At 47.1% G+C, this 22430-nt stretch overlaps 1 protein-coding gene across 1 annotated transcript in view; it reads left to right on the forward strand.

The window, feature by feature from the left end:
* CCND2 (cyclin D2) overlaps positions 1 to 16640 on the forward strand; it is a 30352-nt gene extending 13712 nt beyond the window's left edge. The window contains exons 4-5 of the mRNA XM_003988283.6: positions 881 to 1029; positions 11125 to 16640. Coding sequence (XP_003988332.1) covers positions 881 to 1029; positions 11125 to 11274 — 299 coding nt within the window. The 3' untranslated portion in view covers positions 11275 to 16640. The remainder of the gene's footprint in view (positions 1 to 880; positions 1030 to 11124) is intronic.
* The last annotated feature ends 5790 nt before the right edge of the window (positions 16641 to 22430 follow it).

Genomic DNA, 22430 nt, shown 5'->3' on the forward strand with positions numbered 1-22430 from the left:
CTCTCTTTGCTTGTGGAGAGCTGGAAGTGGATGAGGGTTTGAGCTCCTCCGATCGATCTCGGTGTACGTCTCATTAGCAAACCGCTCTTTTTTCTCCAGCAAGAAAATGCGATCTTAGGGCCCAAGAACCATAAAATCTAAACCAAGTCATCCGTGTGATGTGGTGGTTAATACTGGGTGCCTGCTTTCTCTGCTAATATTCTGAGGGCCCTTGGCACTGGGTTAGAAGTTGAGGATTGTGCAAAACTTGGCCCTCAGCACTGTCTCCTGCATTACTGCTTTTCTCACTTCCCTTTTTTCTTTTTTTAATGAAATCATCTGTTGTTTTGTTATGGGCCATATCAGTCCCTGTTGACTTGCCACGGAATATGGCAAGATCACATCAGGATTATTGTTTATAAAATTTTACCAACTTACACTTTTCCTGCCTTCCACCGTCTAGATCCCCTGGTCTGTCTCACTTCTGTGGCACACAGGTTACCTTGTCTGGACTCTTCTCAGACCTCCCTCCTCTATTCCTGCCATGGAATAGGCAGAGAAGACTGTTTCTTGCCCCTTGCACATGCTAACCCCTCACAGAATTGTGGACTGAGGGATTGGGGGACCTGAATCCTCTGAGAATTCACTGTGCACTCAGATAGGCTTTCTACCTTCCCTGCCTCAGTCTTCCCATTTTAGCTCTGGACCTGCCACAGGGATGGCAAATAAATAAATAAAGGGCATCTTGTGAAGGAAGACTGAAAAGAGAACGTGTCTGTGGGGTAAGGGGTTACCTGTGCAGCTGACCTGTCACCACCCTATATCTGAGTATCTTCAAGCTGGGGAGCTCCCGGATCCAGATTCTTCCTGTGCCTTGACCTTCTGCCTCTTGTCCTCACAGACTTTAAGTTCGCCATGTACCCGCCATCGATGATTGCAACTGGAAGTGTGGGAGCTGCCATCTGTGGGCTCCAGCAGGATGAGGACGTGAGCTCGCTCACTGGTGATGCCCTGGTAGATCTGCTGGCCAAGATCACCAACACGGATGTGGTAGGTGGATGCCATCTTCTTGGTTAAAACCAGATGTCTCTTTTGTCCGCCCAGGGAGGGAGACAGTTGGCCTGACGATGATGTGTTGGAGATATTTTTCTTTGTTGGTGGTTTCTGTTTTCCAAGATCAACATCCAAGGTAGTACAGAATCCAACAGATGAGGCTTCCTCTTAAGGGTTTGAAAGCCTGTGTGCCATTAAATAGAGACAAGAGCCTAGCAGGCAGATAACAAGGTGGGAGGAGGGCTGTTTACTAATTTTCCTTCATGGTGTGGGCTTCCCCATGGGTCTGAATCGTTGCTTCATTTCCATTTATGTACACGTCCTCAGGCTGCCTCTCCCCCACAGTGTGCTGCTCTGCTTACAGCCACTAAGGCGGAGACACAGTGTGGAGAGGGGACTAGAGCCTGGCTCTGCTGCACGGGGGGCGGTGGGGATCTAAGAGGTGCCCCGCCACGAGAATGGTGTCTGGCCTTGACACACCTCTCAACCCCACCCGCCTCTCACTTCCCTTTTGTTTAATGTGGTAATGGATTAAAAAGTACTTCTAAAAGAATAGAGAGCCATAGTAATTCAAAGAACTATTATTAGCTATAGATTTTTCCATTCTTGTGCCCCGTGGACTGCCCAGAGGCTGCAGTTCTGCTTGCCAGAATTTGAAGCTCTTTAGAAGAAAGGTCTTGAGAGACCAGGGTCAAGTGAGGCTCTGATTCAGCTGGTAGGAAATTGCAGTCCTTAGAAGGTCCGAGCCGGGGTGGTTCTGAGAGGTCAGCGAGGCAGTTCCTGCGTCTTCCAGTGGGGGCTTTTTCCATGCGGAGGGCTGAGGGAAGCAGCTGGGGGTGGGACGGGGTGGGGGTGGGGGGGCGGCACTAGCAGAGCTGGGACTGGACCCAGGAAGCTCAGACTCCTCGTCTGGGAACTCTGCGCTCCACCCTTGTGGTTGCTCCCAAAGCTTTTTGTTTGGGGAAGGGCCTCTGCTCCAAACCAACTCCGAGAGGTGTGTCAGCTCAGAGGCCCTGGAGAGTCCACACGAAGATGCCCCCTCTGGATGTTCCAGGGAGATTCCGAATGCCCTGTTGTGGGAGTATGTTGAGTTAAGAGAGAATGTGGTTTGCGGGCCTGTGGCTGATGCCCCACAGGGATGCTGAGCAGAAGGCTGAAGCTCAGAGAGTGTGAGGCTGCAGCTTCCTGGCTTTCTCACCTACGTATCTGTATTTTGCCTTGGCCTTTATCACCATCTCAAGGAAGTAGTGCAGGGAGGTGTTAAAGGGCCTCATGGAACCTAGGGGCCTGCTGTGAAGCAGTTCTTAGGCTTTTAAAATTCTAGGTCCAAAACATAGGCTTTAAAAACATGGTTTCCAAAATAGAGATTGAAAAGACCCCTCCAGGCAGCTTCACGTGCAGAATGCTTTTCTAATCCTCCAGAGACAAATCGTGGACAGGACCTAACATTTATAGAAATGAGAAGCTTCCTTCCTTTTCTGAATATCTCCTATTAAGGCTGCCTTACAAAAAAGAGTCCCGAGCAGCAACCAGCTTAAGACCAGCTCTTCCTTGACCCCCCGGAGACAAGAATGTCAGTGACAACAGTTTGACCCCAGGCACTGTAACCTCTTTAAGATATTTATAGATCTGCTCCAATTGGCCGGTTGCCCCATGGGTCTCCCGCCTTCTCCACATGTCCTTTTATCACCCCTTACTGGTTTCAGATGGACAGAGGTCACTCCTGAGGTGCCACTTGGGGTGCTTTTCAAGAGTCTCTTGGGAGTCTCTTGGGAGTCTCTTGGGGTGCTTTTCAAGACTGCAAACCAGTTTCTCATGGCAAACTGGAGAAAGTGCTTGCCCCTTTCAGATACGATGTAGCCAGTCCATCCAAGTTAGCTGTCAGACTGAGTTAAATGGATGCAAACCCGCTCAGAGGTCTCTTAGAAATCCCAGCTGTTGCACTGGACTTGCATGCACATGTCAGATGCTTACCGGTGGGCCCTCAGTTACATATCTTAATATTTAAAAACCAAGCATGAGGGGCACCTGGGTGGCTCGGTTGGTCACGCTTCTGACTTTGGCTCAGGTCATGATCTCACAGCTTGTGGGTTTGAGCCCCGCATCAGACTCTTTGCTTTCAGCGCAGAGCCTGCTTTGGATCCTCTGCCCACCATGCCCCCCTCCCCCACCTCACCCACTAGCACTGTCTCTCTGTCTCTCTCTTTCTCAAAAATAAAATAAAAATTAAAAGCAAAAAAAGCCCCCAAAAAACAAAAACCAAGCATGAGCAGAGGAGAATGTAAAATCCATAGCACTTTTTCAGATAACCACTTGAGCCCTCCATGAGTTCTGCTGGGTCTCCTCCCATCTGTCTGCCTGTGCTCTCTGAAGTGCTGAGGCTCAGAGTGAAGGAAAATAAAAGGAGTGGCTTTAGAAAGCGTTAGCATTTGGAGGGAGGCAAGTTTTCCTTCCTGAGCTCATTTATTATTTCATGAGTCGAGAGGTGGGGTGTTTGAAGCACTTGACTCTCCATTCATTCCTGGGAGTGTTGACTAGCTCACTAGCTGCAGACTTGCATTATGAGGAAGGCCTGGAAGGCTTGGAGGTAGAAGTGGAGGCAGGTGGGTAGTGCATGGAAGATGAGACCTGATGTTCCTGGCCTGAAGGAACTTAGCGATCCTAAGACAAATCGAGAGTGAAATGTGCAAAATCCTAGCAAATTAAGATCATAAGGAAATGAATGCTAGAGTGTTATATACTCTAAATGCAGAGGAAGGAGCTTACTAGGCCTACTGTAAAATGCAGGCCTCCTGGCAGAGTCCACTTGATGATAGAAAGTGTCCTTGGAATGGAGAAATAAAATGTGGTATGTATTCTTCTTAGATGTGTTCTCCTTAGTGAGTGCAATGGAATATTAGTCAACCTTACAAAGGAAGTGTAATGCGAACACAGGCTACAACATTGAAAACATGCTAAGTGAAATAAACCAGACCCCAAAAGACAAAAATACATGATTCCAATTCTGTGCCATACCTAGAGTAGTCAAGTTCACAGAGACAGAAAGTAAAATAGAGGTTACCGGGGCCCCGGCGGCAGGGGGAAGAGGAAGTCATTTAATGGGTATGGAGTTTCACTTTGGGATGATGAGAAAGTTCTGGAAATGGAGAGTGGAGGTGGTTGCACAGCAAAGTAAATGCACTAAATGCCACTGTACACCTAAAAAATGATTCAGATGGTAAATGTTACGTTCAACTTATTTTGTCACAATTAAAACACACACACACACACACACACACACACACACACACACAGTGCTCTCAGACCCACACTGTGAAATGCCCACAGGTTTGTGTTGAGCTCTCCCATGGAGAAGTCAAGTACACAGCACCACGTTTTGCACATGGGCTCTGGTGAGATAGGACAGACAGGAGTCAGAAAGAGCTGACGTGTCACGCTGGAGTCCCCACAGTGGTGCACTCGCCAGTGCACCTTGTTATTTGTGATGTCTTCAAGCTTACGGTGTTTTCTGTCTGTGCATTGTCGGGGGGTCAAACTGCTGAGAGGACATCCCCCCCACAACCCCGATTCCTCTGAGACAGCCAGTCCCCCCTGATTCCTCTGGCTCACTGGCTGGAGGCAGATAGCTTTGACAGGAGGGACCCATGCAGCTCTGAGAAGGTTGGTCTTTGTTGCTCCCTCTGGTTGCCAAAATAAACCGGAACGCTTCATTCCAAAGAGAAAGCTGAGTGAGAAGCCTGACAGTTTTACAGGGAATAAAAGTCTCAGAGGGTGGTATATTTTAAGTACTTTTTCCTTCCAGTCATAAGTGTTGCTAAAAACAGACGCCAGCCAGCGAGGCAGTGCTGGCTTTGGGGGAAACTTCTACCGGGCCTTCCGTTGCCAGGGGTGAGTTTGAGAGGAGGGACCGAGCGTCCCGGTTCCCCAGTGGACCTTTCCCGGCTTCGCCAGGCAGACTTGGGGCTCCTCTTCCGTCCCCTCCGCGCTCGGCTCCTGCTTTGTGCCAGCGTTTATCTCTCTGTTCGCTTGTCTATAGAGCCTCTTGAACAGGACCCAACTTTTACTGCGCTCTTTATCCAGAGCCCCTGGCAGAGCCTTGGGAATGATGCTGAAGAGAGGGAGGGAAGCAGGAAGGAAGGAACGGCAGACAAAGGCCAGGCAGATGGGCTTCGAGTGGGTTTCTAATTCTTTGGTCTCCCCCAGGTCTTTTGGAAAGCCTTAGATTTCTTAGCACTAATTACACGTCAGGGTCCTGAGCAAATCACATCACCTTCACGTGACACGGTTTTACAAGTCGCCTAATAAAAAGAGCAGAACTTGGGCTCCCGGGCCATGACGATGCTGTGAAGCTACCCAGAGATCTTTAACAGAAGAAGATCTAGACGCTAGTCACCTGATCGTTAAGGTCATCCTTTTCTGCCTGGGTTACAGCCAAACTCTGTCGCATTCTTAAATATCACCCAGAGAAGATTCTAGAACATCCCTTCCTTAGGGTCATCCTGGCATGCTAGGCTCTCGGTTGTCCGAGAGCTATTAAAAACCCATCAGCTCTGCTGTGGAAGAAGTCTCGATTTTGGCTACATGCTCTTCACAGGGTCCCCAGCATCATGTCTTTGTCCTGCTTAGTGAGAGGCACTGACACCTTCACAGCACCTTCTCCTAAAGACCCCCTGTAGGACTGGGGCTCTGCAGACTCCACAGGGCCTGTGGTCAGGAACCCTGTGAAGAGTGGCTGGAAGGGAGGCTGGGGGTGGGGAGGGGGACGGGATAGAAGTGGAGGCTGATGCTTCCCTCTCCTGCCTTATTTTTTCTGCGGGCCTCATTTGGTATGCAAGGAAATAGCCAAACAGCCTGTGAAGAAAGGAAGAATGAGATAGTTTCCTAAGTTGTCTCTGCCTGAGTTGGCCGCGGGTCTGGGGTTCATTCAGCCCTTTGTCCCCCTGTTGAGTGCAGTGCGTGTGTGGTGACAATGGAGTGATGCAGTTACACTGAGGGCTAATGGTAGGAGTTCCGTCAGCCCATTCATGGAGGCCGAGGAGGGTGCAGGGCGCGGAGCCCGAGCCAGCAAGCAGAGGAAGTCGGAGGCCCGTGTAACGAGCTGGAGATCACAAACACTGCTGTCAGGGCTCCGGGGCTGGGGGGGGAGGGGGGCATGCAGGGCCAAGGGAGGGGGCCTATCATCATCGAAGTTGGAGGTTTGCCCGACCTCCAGCACTGTGGAGTGCCACCTGTCCGGGCTGACAGACGAGCATTATGGCTTTCCTTTTAATCAGCTTAATTTGGGGCATCTTAACACAATGACTGGTGCTTTCGGAGGCTGCCGGAAAGCAGAGGTCCCGGAGCCGCTGCACTTTGCATGCACGTAGCATCTCTTCACGGGAAGCTCTGTTGGTTCCCCCCCACTCGTGCCCCCCTCCGCCTCAGCCACTTGGGCTATGACTCCCTCTCTTGGAGATTCTCTGCCCTATATGTCTTTACTTAGAGCTGGGAAGAAGCACAGGGTGTCAGGGGAAGCAGTTCTGAAGCTGGAGGCTTGCCCATTTAAAGCCAGGCTTAGCTTTTAACTAGATGTAACTGGGGGACAAGCAGGCTTTAGTTCTGTTCTCTAGGCGCAAGATAAGGGCATGTGGCTGTCTGAGCTCCAAAAGCCCTTCACACCCCCAAATTCCCCGATTCTGTAGTCGCCTGTGTGTGTTGTCCCACAGTTCTGCCCTTTGGAAATGACCTTAGTTCTGCTCCTCTCCGGCTCTGCCTCCTTTTTCTTCCCAGGCCCCGCTGGATTTGTGGCAGGGTACCCCCTCCCTTCAGGTCACCACTTCCCCCACCCCAGGCCCATGCACTGTCCTGCCCTTCTGCTCGGGAGAGCAGGGGCTCCTTGGGCAGGAATGTGTGAAGTAGGCACGTCTGGCCGCAGGTAGTGGTGCCACCACACATTTTCCTCTTCATCAGCTCACAGGAAGTCCTCATGCTCTTTGCAGGCCCAAGAAGGGCTCCTAACAATATGCTAAAGGCAGGCATTAAAAATACAGAGAGTGAGTTCTGTGTCTGGGCAGGAGGGTGCTGATTTCTCTGTTCCCACCATCACAGACTGTTCGACACTGTTCCTATGAGAGGCTCTTGCCCTGAAGTTTTTCATCTAGATGAGGGTGGTAGTATCCGCAGTTAACAGTCAAGCTGGTAACAGCCAAGTTGTGAAGAAGGGGAACCTGGAGCAGGGTTAGGCAGAGGCCCCAGAAAGCTTTCCAGGAGCGGGGACATGAGTGGCCCCAGAGAGATTTAACTTCCTGCTCTGTCCCGGGTGCATCTAGAAGAGAACAGGGAATGGGGTTCAGGGTCCCTCATTTCTGGGATAACTGCTGTAGTCATTACTTAACTCTTCAAGTAAGAGATATCAAAGGTCAAGAGCTGGCCATCATCAGTAACAGTATAGATTAAAATTAAAACAGGGTTGAAGAAGTGTTTTGTACAAAAACTTCTTCAGTTTATTCGGGAAAGCCTATACACGTGTTTTTGGCTGGAACTTCTATAAATGTGACACTTCATATCTTGAAGTCCCTTGGCTCTGTTGTCCAGTAGAAGTGACTGCCAAATGTCCCAGCCTTCCCTGTAGGATTTTTCCAGAACTTTCTTTCCGGTTTCAGGCCACTGGAGGGGAAGACTAAATACCAGAAACAGTAGAAACATTGGTGACCCACAAGGGAAGACTCTGTACGGCCTGAAATCAGGTTCTTTAGCTTTCCTGAGCTCTGTCTCATCTGGAGGACGATCTTTCTCAGGGATGCTTGGTGTGGCCAATGCAATGATGATCATGGAATCCTGAGATGGGCGTATCTTGGGGGTGGAAGGTGTCCTGACCCCGATCACCTCCCCATGGCACCCAAATACAGCTTCTGAGGAAGGAATGCTGGACAGGATTGGCCAGGGGGCATGAGGTTTCCTGGGGAGGGGAAGAGGGGGTGGTGGTGTGGGCAAGGTTTTCTACACAAACTTGACATCAGGAAATCTTCAGCAAATGGCTGTGCCATGGGAAGCCCTCTTTTTAAAGAGGCCTCATTCCTGACACCTGACAGGCATTTCTTTTTTAATTTAATGGCTCAGAGCTATTGTCTGCCCCTTCCCCCTTCTCAATCAGCTGAGAATCCTGCCGTCCTCCTTAGATAACAAAAGCTCTTCACTTGATCTTAGCCGAAAGGCTGAGAAGTGAGGATAACAAAAGCTGTCTTACACTATACCTGCAACTAATATGACACGGTATGTTAATTATACTTCAGATTTAAAAACACAAAAAAAGCTCTTTATGCCATATGCTTTGGATAGAATTTGTCTTCCATGGAGGCAAACATATGGTTACCATCCTTATGGTGTGGAGGGGTTCTGACTCATTCTCCCTGCCTCCTAGAAAAAAACTTGTTTATTTTTTTTTTATTTAGAGAGAGAGAAAGAGCATGAGTGGAGGAGAGGGTCAGGGGGAGAGAGAACCCCAAGCAGGCTCCATGCTCAGTGTGGAGCCCGATGTAGGTCTTGATCCCATGGCCCTGGGATCATGACCTGAGCCGAAATCAAAAGTTGGACATTCAGCCAACTGAGCCACCCAGAAAAGAAACTTTTGTACATAACCTTCAACAGCTCCTGAAGGACCTCTGTAGTGGAGGGGCGTCCCATAAGAACTGGCTAGATTCAACTTCTTATTCTCTGCAAGGAAAAAGAAAGAGGAAATTAATATTCATTTAAATTCTGCCGCCCCGCATTTCTGAATGAGGAGGGGGCTGAAGGAGCGGGAGATGTGAGACGGGGTGTGTGAAGATGTTGTTATGCCAACACGGCCTTTAAGAACAAGTCGGCTCCTTCAGATGGTGCTCAAATGGAGAACAGAGCAACCTAATTCCAACTTCGGAAGGAAGGCTGGCAGAGTGGGCCCTGCTCTCCATCTCTGACACAGAACCTTCCCAAGGGACAGTCGACCATGGTTTGCTGATGGTCACTTGTTTGCCGTGTTTATCCCCACACTAGCTTTGACTTTATTTATGATCAGTTTTCTTTAGATTGTGTGCCTTTACAGTGTTCAAAAACCCTCACTGAAACATAAGTGCCCTTAGAAACATTATGCCTTTAGGGGCACCTGGGTGGCTCGGTCGGTTAAGCATCTGACTTTGGCTCAGGTCATGATCTCACAGTTCGTGTGTTAGAGCCCCCTCATTGGGCTCTGTGCTGACAGCTCAGAGCCAGGAGCCTGCTTCGGATTCTGTATCTCCCTCTCCCTCTGCCCTTCCTCCACTCACGCTCTGTCTCTGTCTCTCTCTCTCTCTCTCTCTCTCTCTTTTTCTCTCTCACAAAAATAAATAAACATTAAAAAAATTTAAGAAACATTATGCCTTTGGCCTTCACCCCCAAGCATGTTGGACAAGTGGTAGGTGACCTGGGAGCACAGTCCCTGGAGGCTGGGTCTTGGAGGAGGAACAAAGGGAAGGTAGAGAGGGTCAGACAGAGTGGGGGATGTGACCATGCCACAGAAGTTTGAGAGAGGTTGCTGGGCGCTTGGTTGCCAGTCCCTGAGTCCTCAGCTTGTTTGGGGTGGCACGCAGACCTCTGCGGCCAGGTTCTGTGTGTCTTGTGGCACAGTCCACCTCCTGTGGCAGACGCATGGTGCTCCCTTTACCAGTCTGAAGCACATGCTTCTCTGTACCACATCTTAAAGAAATCTAAAGAATTCTTCCCGACTCCAGGCCTGGAATGATCTTCATTCCATAATAAATTGTCATCATTTACTGAATTTAACAACTTATATATGTGATCTCAGTTGACCTTTACCCTGTGAGCATTTTTGATCCTTACTTTACAAGCGGACAAAACGTAGCCGCTGCCTACAAGTGCGGTGTGTGGTCGCAAATATTACCGTCCCTCTTTTCATTTTTATTACATTCTGGGTGATAGCTGTTGTTCCTAACCTTCATTTTCGTAAAAAGCTGTGGTTTGAAATGTGGGATGGACAAGATACGAATGGAAAATTTGGGGGGTATGGAAACCATGTCCCTGAGTAGTTAGTTCCAACTCTATTTTAGATCTTTGGAAAATAAAGATAATGCTTTTGTGCTTGGCGAACAGTAACTTCTGGGCAGTGAGACTTGCTCAGTGAAACAAACAGAAGGGAAGCATAGATTAAGCTGTGGAAAGACCCAAGCAGAATCCAGTTAACGTATTTTCCATATGCATATGCTGCTTGAGTGCAGAAAAGCAGCCTTGCAAAGGAGGGGGGGGAAGATGTCTGGTAAGAATGATTTCTTTAGCTCACACCCACCCCACTTGCTGGAGGAACCAGCCCCTCCCTAGTGACAGCCAGGAGTCGCCTTGGCTTTCCAAGGCACCCGGCTGACAGAAGCATCTGCCTGGGGCAAACCCACTCTGAGTTTTCCCTACCAAATATAGACTATAATATCAAACAATGCTGCAAATTCTTACTTATTTCCAAATTGGACGGTTCAAGTGTCCGGAGTTTTGTAAACATTCTTTCTGTGTTGCATTTTTATGAGAATTGAGGGTGGTAAGTAAGCAGAAAAATGTTTTTTTTTTAAGAACTTAGACCTGGTTTGTGTGAGTACAGTTCAGTCCATTCTCTTTGTATCCATTCTTCCAGTGCTACCCTTGCCTAGTTCTGTAGCTGTCTGTGGTGCTGGCCTTTCCTCTCTCTCCGTCACCTCCCAGTGTCCACAAGCAGAAAGCATGCAGTTGGCACCTTGATTACCAGGTGCTGCGTGTCCATAAGTGGCTCGTCACCTTAGCCAGGTTCTCATGTGCATTCGACTCTCCTGGCCTTCTGCTAAAATACGGATTCTGTTATAGGTTGATCAGGAGTGGGCTGCGATTCTGCATTTGCAACAAGCTCCCAGGTGGTACTGATGCGGCCGGCTGGGGACGCCCCATGAGTCAGTGTGGTCCCAGGGCACCACGGGGACACATCTCCTTTACTTCAAGTTTCTTACCACTGGGAAACTAGCATGCAATATGCAAGGCTTACATTGTGTACATTTTCTTCAGAAACGCTCTGCACGTTGTTGATCTTGCTAACAGCTCTGGTCTGACCCATTCTCCTTTTAGGACTGCCTCAAAGCCTGCCAGGAGCAGATTGAGGTGGTGCTGCTCAACAGCCTGCAGCAGTTCCGTCAGGACCAGGGGGATGGGTCCAAGTCGGAGGATGAACTGGACCAGGCCAGCACCCCTACAGACGTGCGGGATATTGACCTGTGAGGATGCAGTCGGGCCGAATGGGAGAGACGCGTTCACATCTGCTCTCTCCTTCTCTCTGGTTGTGTTTTGTTCTTTATGTTTTAGGATGAAACTTAAAAAAAAAAAAAAATTCTGCCCCCACCTAGATCATATTGAAAGATCTTTTAGAAGTGAGAGAAAAAGGTCCTATATAAATGGAATAACTAAAAGCATTTGGTGCCTATTTGAAGTACAACAGAAGGGAATCCCTTGTATATGCGAACAGTTATTGTTTGATTATGTTAAAAGTAATAGTAAAATGCTTACAGGAGACCCTGCAGAGTAGCTAGAGAAAAATGTATGCCTGCAAATATGGGAACAAATTAGATGAGGCTTTTTTTTTTTTTTTTCATGTTATGAACTAGCACGTACACACCCCTTCTAGGATAATTTCAAGGAACTGCGTGTGCCATTTATGGCGTCATTAGATTGCAAAGCAATGAACTCAAGAAGGAATTAGAAATAAGGGACATGATGGAGGGAGGGAGGACAAAACAATCTGTTAATGCGATCGAACCATTTTGGACGTGGAAGCACCTTTGCTCTCGACCACCTGTTTGTCACTAAGTCAGGAGCATAGCTGAATCTCTAGTTGCGAACTCTTGCTGTCTACAGTAGCTGCTACCTAAAAGAGAGGTTTTATTTTGCCAGTCGGACGCAGGTGATGGGGTCCTGGGTTTCACGTGTCTTTTTGACATCATGCTTCTTCTTCCAAACATGGTTCGTGGCAGACACCACCGTGTTTTTATCAAAAGGGGCAATTTCGCTTTGGGCCATAACCAAAACTCCTATGAAATGGAGGCAGATGGAGACCGAGGGTGGGATCTGGAATGGAATCTTTTCTCTTAATGTATTGAAGAGGGTAATGTGACCTTGGCATCCTTTATTAAAAAAAAAACAACTGATTTTTGGTGCTGATTGGCATGTCTGGTCCACAGTTTAGCATTGTTATAAACCATTCCATTCGAAAAGCACTTTGAAAAATTGTTCCTGAGGAATAGATGGGATGGTTTATGCAAATCATGCTGGATAGACTCCTCCCTTGTCCTGTGCCCCTCCCCCTCCAGCCCTCAGTCAGGTGACTATTCACTTCTGGTATCTGACATTCTTTGGTACACAGTTCTGGTATCCCTACCAGGACTCAAGAGACACCCCTTTCCACCAACATCCCTGTCACAACATTCCTCCATAAAGCCTACAAACAAAAAGCTGTTACATTTTGATGGCACAGAAGGATCTGAATTCCCACCTATATACTTCTCCTTTGGACATGGAAAGAAAAGTTATTGCTGGTGCAGACAGACGGCTGAATATGAATATCAGAGTGTGGCATTGTGTTCCCTTTTCCGTTTTTTGTTAATTTCATTGCAAAGTTGTATTCAGCGTACTTGAATTTTTTTTTCCTCTCCACTTCTTGGAGGCATTCAGTTAGCAAAGAGGTTGGAGCAACAACTTTTTTTTTTTTTTTTTGCACAATTATAATTGACAGGTAATGAAGCTATTAAAATATTTGCCTTTTTGAGTAAAAAAGAAAAATCAGAACAGGGCTGCTTTGAAGAATTATTTTATACACAGATTCTGCCTTGTTTCGTAGTATGAGGGTTGAAGATGGAGAAAAATCTAAGGGTCTCTTAATTTTCATTTTATTGTGTTCAGTTTTTTATTATTATTTTTTTTTTTGCGCTGCTAAGAAGCTAAGATCATTCATCCTTATTCACATTAACAGTACCTAGCTGTAATGTTTCACAGAGTGTGCTGCTATTTTATAAACATTTTTATAATATATTATTTTACTGCTTAAATCCCAAGTCCTGAAGTAGATGGTTGAGATAGGAGTTCTTCGTACTGGAAAAGCCCTTCCATAGTTTATTTTCTTCTGGTAGCGTATTCATGGTTGGTTTTTTTTGTTGTTGTTGGTTTGTTTTTTTTTTCCATTTGGGTTTTTTTTTTTTTTTTCCCTCTCTCTCTCTCTGATCACATTCTTCAAAGACAGAACATTCTTTACCTCAGGTTTACTGGACAAAATCAATAGCTACAAAAGAAAATGATTCACATTTTTGTTTTCATAATACCTCACAGACGCATAGTTTCTGCTTGGGAGCCATTAGTGTGGGGAAAGAAGTCGGGGAGGAGGCTTCAAGCCCCTCTCAGTGGAGGGTAGGGTGGTTTTGGGTCCTGGGTCTCACACCCAGGGACCTTTTCAGTCATGAAGGTCATCAGGCTTCCATTTTGACTCCGGTATCCTCATCATGATGGAAAAAATACAATTGAACCAAGGGATTTCCCTTTCCCCTTCCCCCCCGCAAGGCAGACATTCAGCAAAACCTTTATGCAGTGAACTAGGAAGTCATAATTTGCACTTAGGTACCAGGTATCTGGAGACAGATTGAAAAGAATTCCAGCAGGCTGTTTGGAGACCCTCATCTTGTGGCCCTTTCATAAAGCAGGGCTTTCATCTGCTTAGGGTCCTTTCATCTTGAAAGCTTCCCCTCTAGCTTTCCCCTTCCCTGACATGGGCATCCCCAGTGTAGGATAATCTCAGAGGCTCTTCTAGATCTGAATCTGTGGGCATGTGAATCTGCAGCATGTGGTATCATGGGGGTTCCTTCTCCCCTACCTGTCTGACTGCAGCAGGCTGGCACTATGCACAGCCAGCCCCTCTGCTGAGTGGCACTACATGGACTTCAGGTTTTAAATTGCATTGAGTTGGCAAGATTGGGAAAATAGGTCAGATAAGTATTGGATTGGTAGTGGAAGGGAGGTGGAGAGGCTGTGTCTCTACAGAGATGCCATTCCAGAGGAGTCAGTCTCTCTTGAAGTATGTTTGGAAGGGTTCAGGATTTGGTGAGTTAGCATGACCCTAAAATTCTAGGGAGTTTCTGGTAGGGCGGTGGGTTGTGAATTCTGAAGTTTTGGAGAGGAAAGCTGAGCAGCCAGTGTTTTGTCAAGAACTCACTTTGCACAGGATACTCTTTGGGGCCGTGAGGAGTAACACGGGATGGAAGGATACGTGGTCCCTAAAGTCCTTGGGAGTATTGGAGCCTAAAGAAAGCGAGGTATGAAGTCACTTAACAGTGACTGTCCCTGGCTCAAACAGAAGCAGCAAATGAGAGAACCTGATGAGTAAGGAAGGAAACAGGCCTGCAGACTCTCCCTGCAGTCTGTAACTTCCTGGGTGCCACTGGGGTGATCTTTTTCTCCTTCTTGCCCTCGGGGCCTGGTGTGATGGGAGGTGTGGTGTGGCTGATGGGGAAGGTGCTAGTTTGTTTGGCTTTTCTGCCTGCTCCCTCCTTAAATAAAAGAAGGAAGCCTGGATTTGTTAAAGTAGCTGATGCCCTCTCCTTAGATCTTGGTTTCCTTGGTAGGAGTTTTTATGTGACGGAGTTCAGCTCTCCCCCACAGATTTTTTTTTTCGTCTTTCTCACCTCCCACAAATGGGGTTCCAAACCTATTGGTCTTTTTCTACTTTGTTGTCTTTCTATCTGTTCTTCCTCCTCTCTGTTTCAGTTTTTGGTTTTTTGGGGTTTTTTTTGTTTGGTTTTTTTGGTTTTTTTGGTTTTTTTTTGGTCATTGCTATTACTGTTTTTCTCCATCAGTGGGGGCTAAGTTGTTCCCCTAGCCTGCCAAATTTTATTCCCTCCCCTAGTTTGGCCAAATCCCGGGGGCGGGGGAGAAATCCTAGTATGCCAAAAATATATGCTAAGCATAATTCAATTCCATGCAGGTTTGTAACAGCCAAGAAGCCCTGCAGGGTGGAAGCTGGGGACAGGTCCCTCAGTAGAATGTCTTCCCGTGTTGAGAGGAGGGCTCCTCAGAGCAAGGAGCTTATCTTAGGGGAGGCTTTATTCTGGAACTGCCCCAGGACCCCACTGAAGAGTTCACCATGTCTTAAAGCCAGATCCCCTTTGGTCTATGTGCTCTGTACAAGAGGTGGGTCAGGTAAAGCAACCCTCACGCTGTCGTCCCTTCGCCAGCAGGATGGGCTCCTCTTCATGGGGAACTGTCGCTTTCCTGCGGTCTGGCACCCTTGGGGCCTTCTACACTACCCCAGGGGCTCTGGGGATGAGGTTAAAGAGCATTAGGCAGGATTGGATGACTTTCTCAAAGAAGGTGGGGGGAATTTTCTCTCCATGGGCCATAGGGGGCAGGGCTGGGAGAAGAAATAGACTTGCACCTTATATCATGTAAATAATGATTTTCTAGTTCAAGAAGATAATATTGGTAGTGTGGGAATGGGAGGGAGGAATGGGGAGGAAGTCTGAGTAAGCCAGTTGGCTTCTAAGCCAAAAGGATTCCTCTTTGTTTATCTTTGAGACAGTCCAACCCTGAGTATAGCTTTAAAAGGGAAATTAGTGCTGAGACGGTAAAGTCCCCTTAAGCCAACAAACTGTAGCTATAGAACGAGTGAGCGCAGGCTTCTAGTGGTGTGGGCTCGGAGCAGTTTTTAAGAGCTACTCGTGCTGTCGTCCGTTTGTACAAAATAGGGCAGGAAGATTCAGGAGGAGGTTTATGACTTTCTCATACCACGTGGCTTTTCATGGTTCTGGATTCTAAACAGCCCAGAACAGTCCTTTCAGCCAGACATTTGTGTGTCTCTGCTTTTAGACTTGGCTGGACTATCAGACCCGATTCTTGGCTCAGGTTTCAAGAAGCCATCAGCAACTGTATCCGTGCACACTGTAGCTGCAGCATGCCTTCCTCTGCCTGCAGCCTACTTTGGGGAAAAAAGTGCCTTACTGACTGTAGACATTACAGCATCCAATGTATTTTGACAGGTGCCTGTCCTTTAAAAAAAAAAAGTTTTGTTTTGTTTTGTTTTTGTTTCTTTTAATTGGGTTTTGTTCTTACCGTTGGCCAACTCTTAAATCCCCAGCAAATCACTGGGCCATTGGATTTTTTCCATTATGTTCATTACCCTTGTACCATGTACCTCAGATCTCTTTCTCTCTCAGTTACAGTTTCTCGTCTTGGACTTCTTTTATTATTATTATAATTTTTTTTTTTTTTGCTTTAAAATGAGTGTGATGCCATATCGAGTCAATGTTATTCTCTCACAATGTACTCTATAAGAGGTGTGGGTGCTTATTTGGTCAGGATGCTAGCAAGTGCTAAAGTAGCATGATCAGTATAAACAAAAGGTTTTTTAGGAAGTGTGGCAAAAGTGTTTTCTTGGTTATGATGGTGACATGGTATAGTCAGCTGCCTTTTAAGAGGTCCTGTCTGTTCAGTGTTAAGTGATTTTTAAAAATAATGGCCTGTTATTTTGACTAGCTTAAAGATGGATTTGCAAATGGTTTTGGATGCAATTAGGTTATGCTATTTGGACAATAAACTCACCTTGACCTAAATTCTCTGGCCACTTCGACTTATTTCTAGACCAGCAGTCCTCGGAATAGAACTTATCTTTTCTCATGTCAGAACTCTGTTGGCAACAATTGGTAGTGGCATAAAACACAAATCTACATGTGTCTGTGTTATCACAAGACAAGTAATCTTTTTTTCCCTTTTGGGGCCCCCGTGTAGCCATCTTACGCACTAGAAGCCTCAGCCCACCTTTCTCTCCTAAGGTGGGTAGGTCCCTGCTATCACGACTGGGCTTATCCCTGACTTCTGTCAGCTGTTCACTCCTGTTGTGAGTGAGCATCCTGCCTTGGGAGGCACCAGAGGCCCTGAGTGCCATCTCCAGATTCTATTCTAGGGCGGATGTGAAGAACTCCACCTCTGTAGCTTTCTTGACTCCATTCTGCTACTCTTCGTGGCGCCCCACTGATAACTCTCCCAGGAGGGCTGGGCCATAGCTACCCTTTGGGGGGGGGGGCGTGGTACGGCAGAGCCTAGGAAGGGGGTGAGAGAGTCCACACTTTGATGAATTGCCAGGCTCTGTTCCTAGCTGCTCCTGGACCACAGCTCCTCAGACCAGCTTCTGAGGGTAATGCAAAAGGCAATGGCTTCATGGCCATTTTGATGTTGCTATAAACACTCATGCTCTCTATAGATCCCTGTCTCTTTCAAAGTGACTAGAGGCTGTTTTCCCGTTTAATTCTGACCTGAGTTGCAACTGGTCATTGGGAAAGTCCAGATTAAGATTGCCAGTTATTCTCCACCAACTCCACTTAACAGGATTTCTAATCTTACAAGGACCCTAGAAAATTCCCTTTGTCTCCATTCCCCCACTGATACCCACCATTCTTGGAGACAAGCAGGGATAACTTTGTTCTTGGGTTTCTGCCTAGTGGAGTCCGTAAGGCCTCTTGGGAGTTTCCAAGGACCCCAGTTGCCACTCCTAACCATCCTTGGAATTCTCTTCTGCAAGACCTGTTGTACAGCCAGGTCCCTCCCTCCCACCCCTCCCCCATCTGTTTGTCCTGCAGTGTCGTGGTGCCTGTCTGTTACAGGACAACACCACTCCTTCCAAACGCCTTCCAGTAACCCCGAGGGCTTCTCCCATTCAGAACTGTGGATGTCTAAGTGTGGGAAGAAGACAAGGCAGGTGCTACATTCCACACAGCTGGCTATTGATAACTCTAAGGTCCCCTTTACAGGTTCTTTCAGAGCCATTTCATCCTACACTTGAAAAATCTCTAAGCTGAGACACAAGTGCCCTTTGTGAAAGTGGGAGTTTGTGATGGAGTGAAGAACCAGAAATCCCAGGTCTTTTGTGCTCTGGTGACTACTGTTGTATTTCTTATGACTTTCCAAAGATCTGGAAGTTTTATGCAGGACACAGAGGTAACACCAGAATAAAATGTTCCAGTTGGCTTAGTAATCTTCTCAACACACTGTCATGAAGCGAGTATTCAAAACTGAATATTGCACCAGACTGTTTCTCTCCTGCCCTTACAGCAGTAACGACAGCAAAACAACTGGTGACCATGAATGTGAAGGTCCAGCCTATCCATAGCCAACATGTGTGCAGGGCCTATGTTGAGCCTTTAAGGAAAAGCAGAGAAAAAACCCGTGCCCTGCGGCTAAGGAGCTTTCAATGGGGAAACAAAACACATAGCCGATAAGACTGCGTGGAGCTCTAACAGCAAAGGCCAGGGCGCCCCAAGTGTGGGAGGGGACACTTTCTGAGATGGGACAGGTTTCCTCAAACAAATGAGGTTTAGGAAAACAGTTTTGGTAAGACGCAGCATAGTTTGGAAAAAAGTAGAAACAACAGTTTGGCCTTTTCCAAAAAATAAGGGGATGGGAAGAGAATGGGTAATGCACATTAAAATATGAAGAGAAAATATTCAAAAAGCTTAAGAACACATATAATGAATTTGAAATGCTGTAAACAGACGTTGTCCTCACGAAACAGGATGAACATGGCAACAGACACTCATTTTTGAGTCCTACCTACCCAATTTCTCCTAGGCTTAAAGAACTAAGGCTGGCACTTTGAAGATGATGGACTGGAGGGTTTCATGCTCTGGGCTCTGAGGGCCTCCCCAACACGGAGGAGGGGCAGAGTCTATCAGCTCTGACCCAAGGCTCAGTCCAGCAGAACTAAGTTGCCTGAAAAAACATCAAGACAGAATTCCGCTGGCCCCTCTGGCCCCACCTCAGTATTCCCACTAGAGCCTTGAGTTTCTGCTTATCCAAAACATGGCTTCCGTTTCATGTGTGGTGATTTGCTTTGGCTCTGGCTTCAACTGGTCACCCCCATCCCTGACTACCCTCTGGCCTCTGTAGGAGTCAACATACAGGTCTAAACATGCGGTGCTTCCTGGGAAATCCACAAGGTGGCACTAATACCACAGACAGGAACAACTTAGAAAAAAAATGTGTGAACAGGTGTAGGATGACTGCCCAGAAGGAACCCCTCTTTCCGGCCACCAGAGGGACCAACAATTCCCTTACCTGCTTCTCTCTGTTACTACTACATTCTGACTCCATCTGGCAGGGGCTGGTGTGATTCATGACTTCTGACTCTCTTCAGTGATTGGCAAACTGGCAGCCTGCAGACACATTTAGTTTGACTCTCACCATGATTTAAATTGCCTTGGACTTACTTGCCAATGTAAGATGAGAGCTTCCACATAAAAGTCGGGATTTTAACTACTCTTGCTAAATCCACATCCCGGCAACGACAGGCCCAAGGGACAATAAGGGCTACAGCTGATGATGGTCTGACCCGTTTTCTGCCCCCTGGCATCCACTGAGCCTGACTCACTCATTGATGTCGCCTGCCTGTCCCCTACTGTGTTTGCCACTCTGCAGCCTAAAATATGTCAGTCTTAACCTCTCTGCTATCATGTAGGACCCCCGTGAGTCCCAGGTGGAACAGGCCTGGGATCCTTAGTCCACTTTTCTGCCCCAAATAAAGACCTCTACTCCCCATGAGCCTTCAGAATTGCTTTTCTCTCTTTATGGGTTTTTAGATCAGATAACCAGGGGCTGGGCCAGATTTTGAAATTCCTTTGAGACCCCTGTGCTCACACACTGAGGTCTGCAGGTGGGCCAGGTGGACAGGGTTCAAGATCAGCTTTTTCTCTGTTTGTTTTATAGGCTCTTTTCATTTTCGTGGTACCTCAATGACCCCATGAGAAGATGCACCTGTAAGATTTTTCAATCCGTTGAAATAGTACAGGGGCTCAGAGGAGCATGCGACTCTTGATCTTAGGGTCACGTTGGGTGTGGGGCATAAATAAATTCACTTGAATAAGTTAATTTTTTACAAAAAGGAAAAGCACAAATACCATGGCTGTTTCAGTATCCTGTCCCTTAAAATGATGACTTTTTATCCCCTCCTTTCACATGTGGGGCTCCTGGACACTGCTCATTCCTCCAACAGACTGCACGGGGCTGGTTAGATGCCAGGCATTCTGCACCAAACACTTCATTCAACAGATGTTTCTTCAGTACCTGCTTTTCCAGGAACGACGTCCCTGCACTGCTTGGTCTTGGTGGTTAATGGCAGAAACAGAGAAGTCATACAACGGCTGCTACTTGAGCGTGCTGGCAAAGAAGAGGGTGGTTTCATGGGCTGCCTGCTCTGGAATCCCCATTGGTCTACCCACTAGCTTTGTAGCCTTGGGCATGTCACTTTTCCCCTCAGTGAGTCTGTTCCCTCATCTGTGAAATGGGGTGAAATAATAACAGTACCTCGTGAGTTAACTCATTGTAGCACTTCCTCCTGCCTGGCACACAGCCAGAGCTTGATGAACGGTAGCAGTCCCCAGGCTAAAGTGGCACATGAGACAGGCACCTAATTCGGTCTTTTGAAAAATTAATGTCATAGGTACCAATTGTTTAGCTACTCAACACGGCCAACATAGGCACTGAGATGTGGGAGACTTTTAGATAACTAGCAGCTAAGTGCTTTTTGTGAGATTTTCATGAGCATCCTATGTAATCCTCACAACCTGCTATGCATCTGATACTTCATTTTGTAGCTAAGTGACTTGAGGGTCACACAGCTCACAATAAGGAATCAGAGTAGGACCAGAACCCGGATGTGGCTCACTTAGATACCACATATCTCCTGCCACGCCGGGCTGCTTGACTTATTTGTATTTTGCTTACTGAGGATTGAGCTGAGAGAGTGAGACTTTCAGCCGAGGTGGGGTGGATTGGATGATACTGCTTGTTGAAATCCCCAGGTGGAATGTCACCTTCAGTGAAGACAAGGTCCAAAAAGAAAGAAAAGGGCCTTATGGTCTAAGGAGAAGTTTTGGTGGATTTATATCCTGGAAGTAGCATTTCCTTTCCCAGCATTTTGCCTTGCTTCTTGGTTATTCTTCACAGTGATTCTGTTCAGGTTCCTCTCAGTACATGTGGTTTATACAAGTGTAGCCACTGCGATTGTTAACCAGAGCTCACAGGAGCAGGAGTGCAATAGTTTCCCCTAAAACTAGTTTTGACCGGAAGACTCTGCCTCTCGGGCCATTCTTAGTGTGCTTTCTGTCTTCCCAGGTTTGCATTCTTGTTTGGGTTTGCCTAGCCCCAGCACTCAGGGTGGGGTGGAGGGGTGGGGAGAAAGTGATCCTGAGGCCTCCAGTTCAAGCCTGCAGAGCCCCTTCGGGATCAATGACTGCATACAGACGTAAGTAGATTCTCAAAGTCTTGGTTGATATTCGTAGCCATTAAACAATTTTAAGTGTGTGAGTATTGGCCACTCCCTTGCAACCTTGCTATCCACTTACAAGCAAACCTTGGACTAAATTTTGCAGCACATCCATGCAGACATTTAGCAGACACACAGAAGGCCCTAAATGCTTCACACTGTCTGTCCTCCAGTGCTGTAACAGCACAGGGCTCTGTCTCTACCACTACCTTGCATGAAGGTTTCATTCCTCTAGGTAAACGTTCCAAAGGTAGGATTATCTGACCTTTAGAGTCAGCAAAAGGAACCAGAAGGCCTCCTGATCCTATGGCTGGACAGAGGGCTGTTTAACGTATGAGGTTCCATGACACCCTGAGGGTTTAGGCTAGTCCCCCTAGATCCCTCATTCTGTTTATTCGGAGGTGAGGAGTGTCTAATATACCTATTTGGATTTCAGTGAGGCCCATAACTAACTTGCACTGTTAGAATTGACAGGCTGCTATTTTCACCAATACAACCTCATTTCTGAAATTCAGGGTATTAATTAAAGTATCCATTATAAATCAAGACTCAGATAACTGAAGTTCTTGTGGACTATGGTTCTTCTGATTAGGATACCTGTGGATCAGGGGCATCTGGTTGGCTCGGTTGGTTAAGTGTCTGCCTCTTGATTTTGGCTCAAGTCATGATCTCATGGTTTGTGGGTTCGAGCCACACATGGGGCTCTGCACTGACAGCCTGGAGCCTGCTTGGGACTCTCTGTCTCCCTCTCTGTCTGCCCCTCCTCTGCTCTTTTTGAAAAATAAATAAATGAACATTAAACAAACAAACAAAAAAAGGATAGCTGTGGACCACCCCTAGATTGTACATCCTTGATTAGGATGTGTTATGAACTAAATGTTTGTGTCCCCCCTCACCCCCAAATTCATATGTTGACTCTTTATCACCAGTGTAATGGTATTGCAGGTAAGGCCTTTGGGAGGTAATTGGATCACGGATGGGATTAGGGCCCTTGAAAGAAGAAGCCAGAGGGCTAGCTAGCTCTCTCTCCACCTTGTGAGGATACAAAGAGAAGCAGGTGGTCTGCAGCCCAGAAGAGGGCTCTCTC

This window comes from Felis catus, chromosome B4 (genome assembly GCF_018350175.1).
Source record: "Felis catus isolate Fca126 chromosome B4, F.catus_Fca126_mat1.0, whole genome shotgun sequence".
NCBI classification, from domain to species: domain Eukaryota; kingdom Metazoa; phylum Chordata; class Mammalia; order Carnivora; family Felidae; genus Felis; species Felis catus.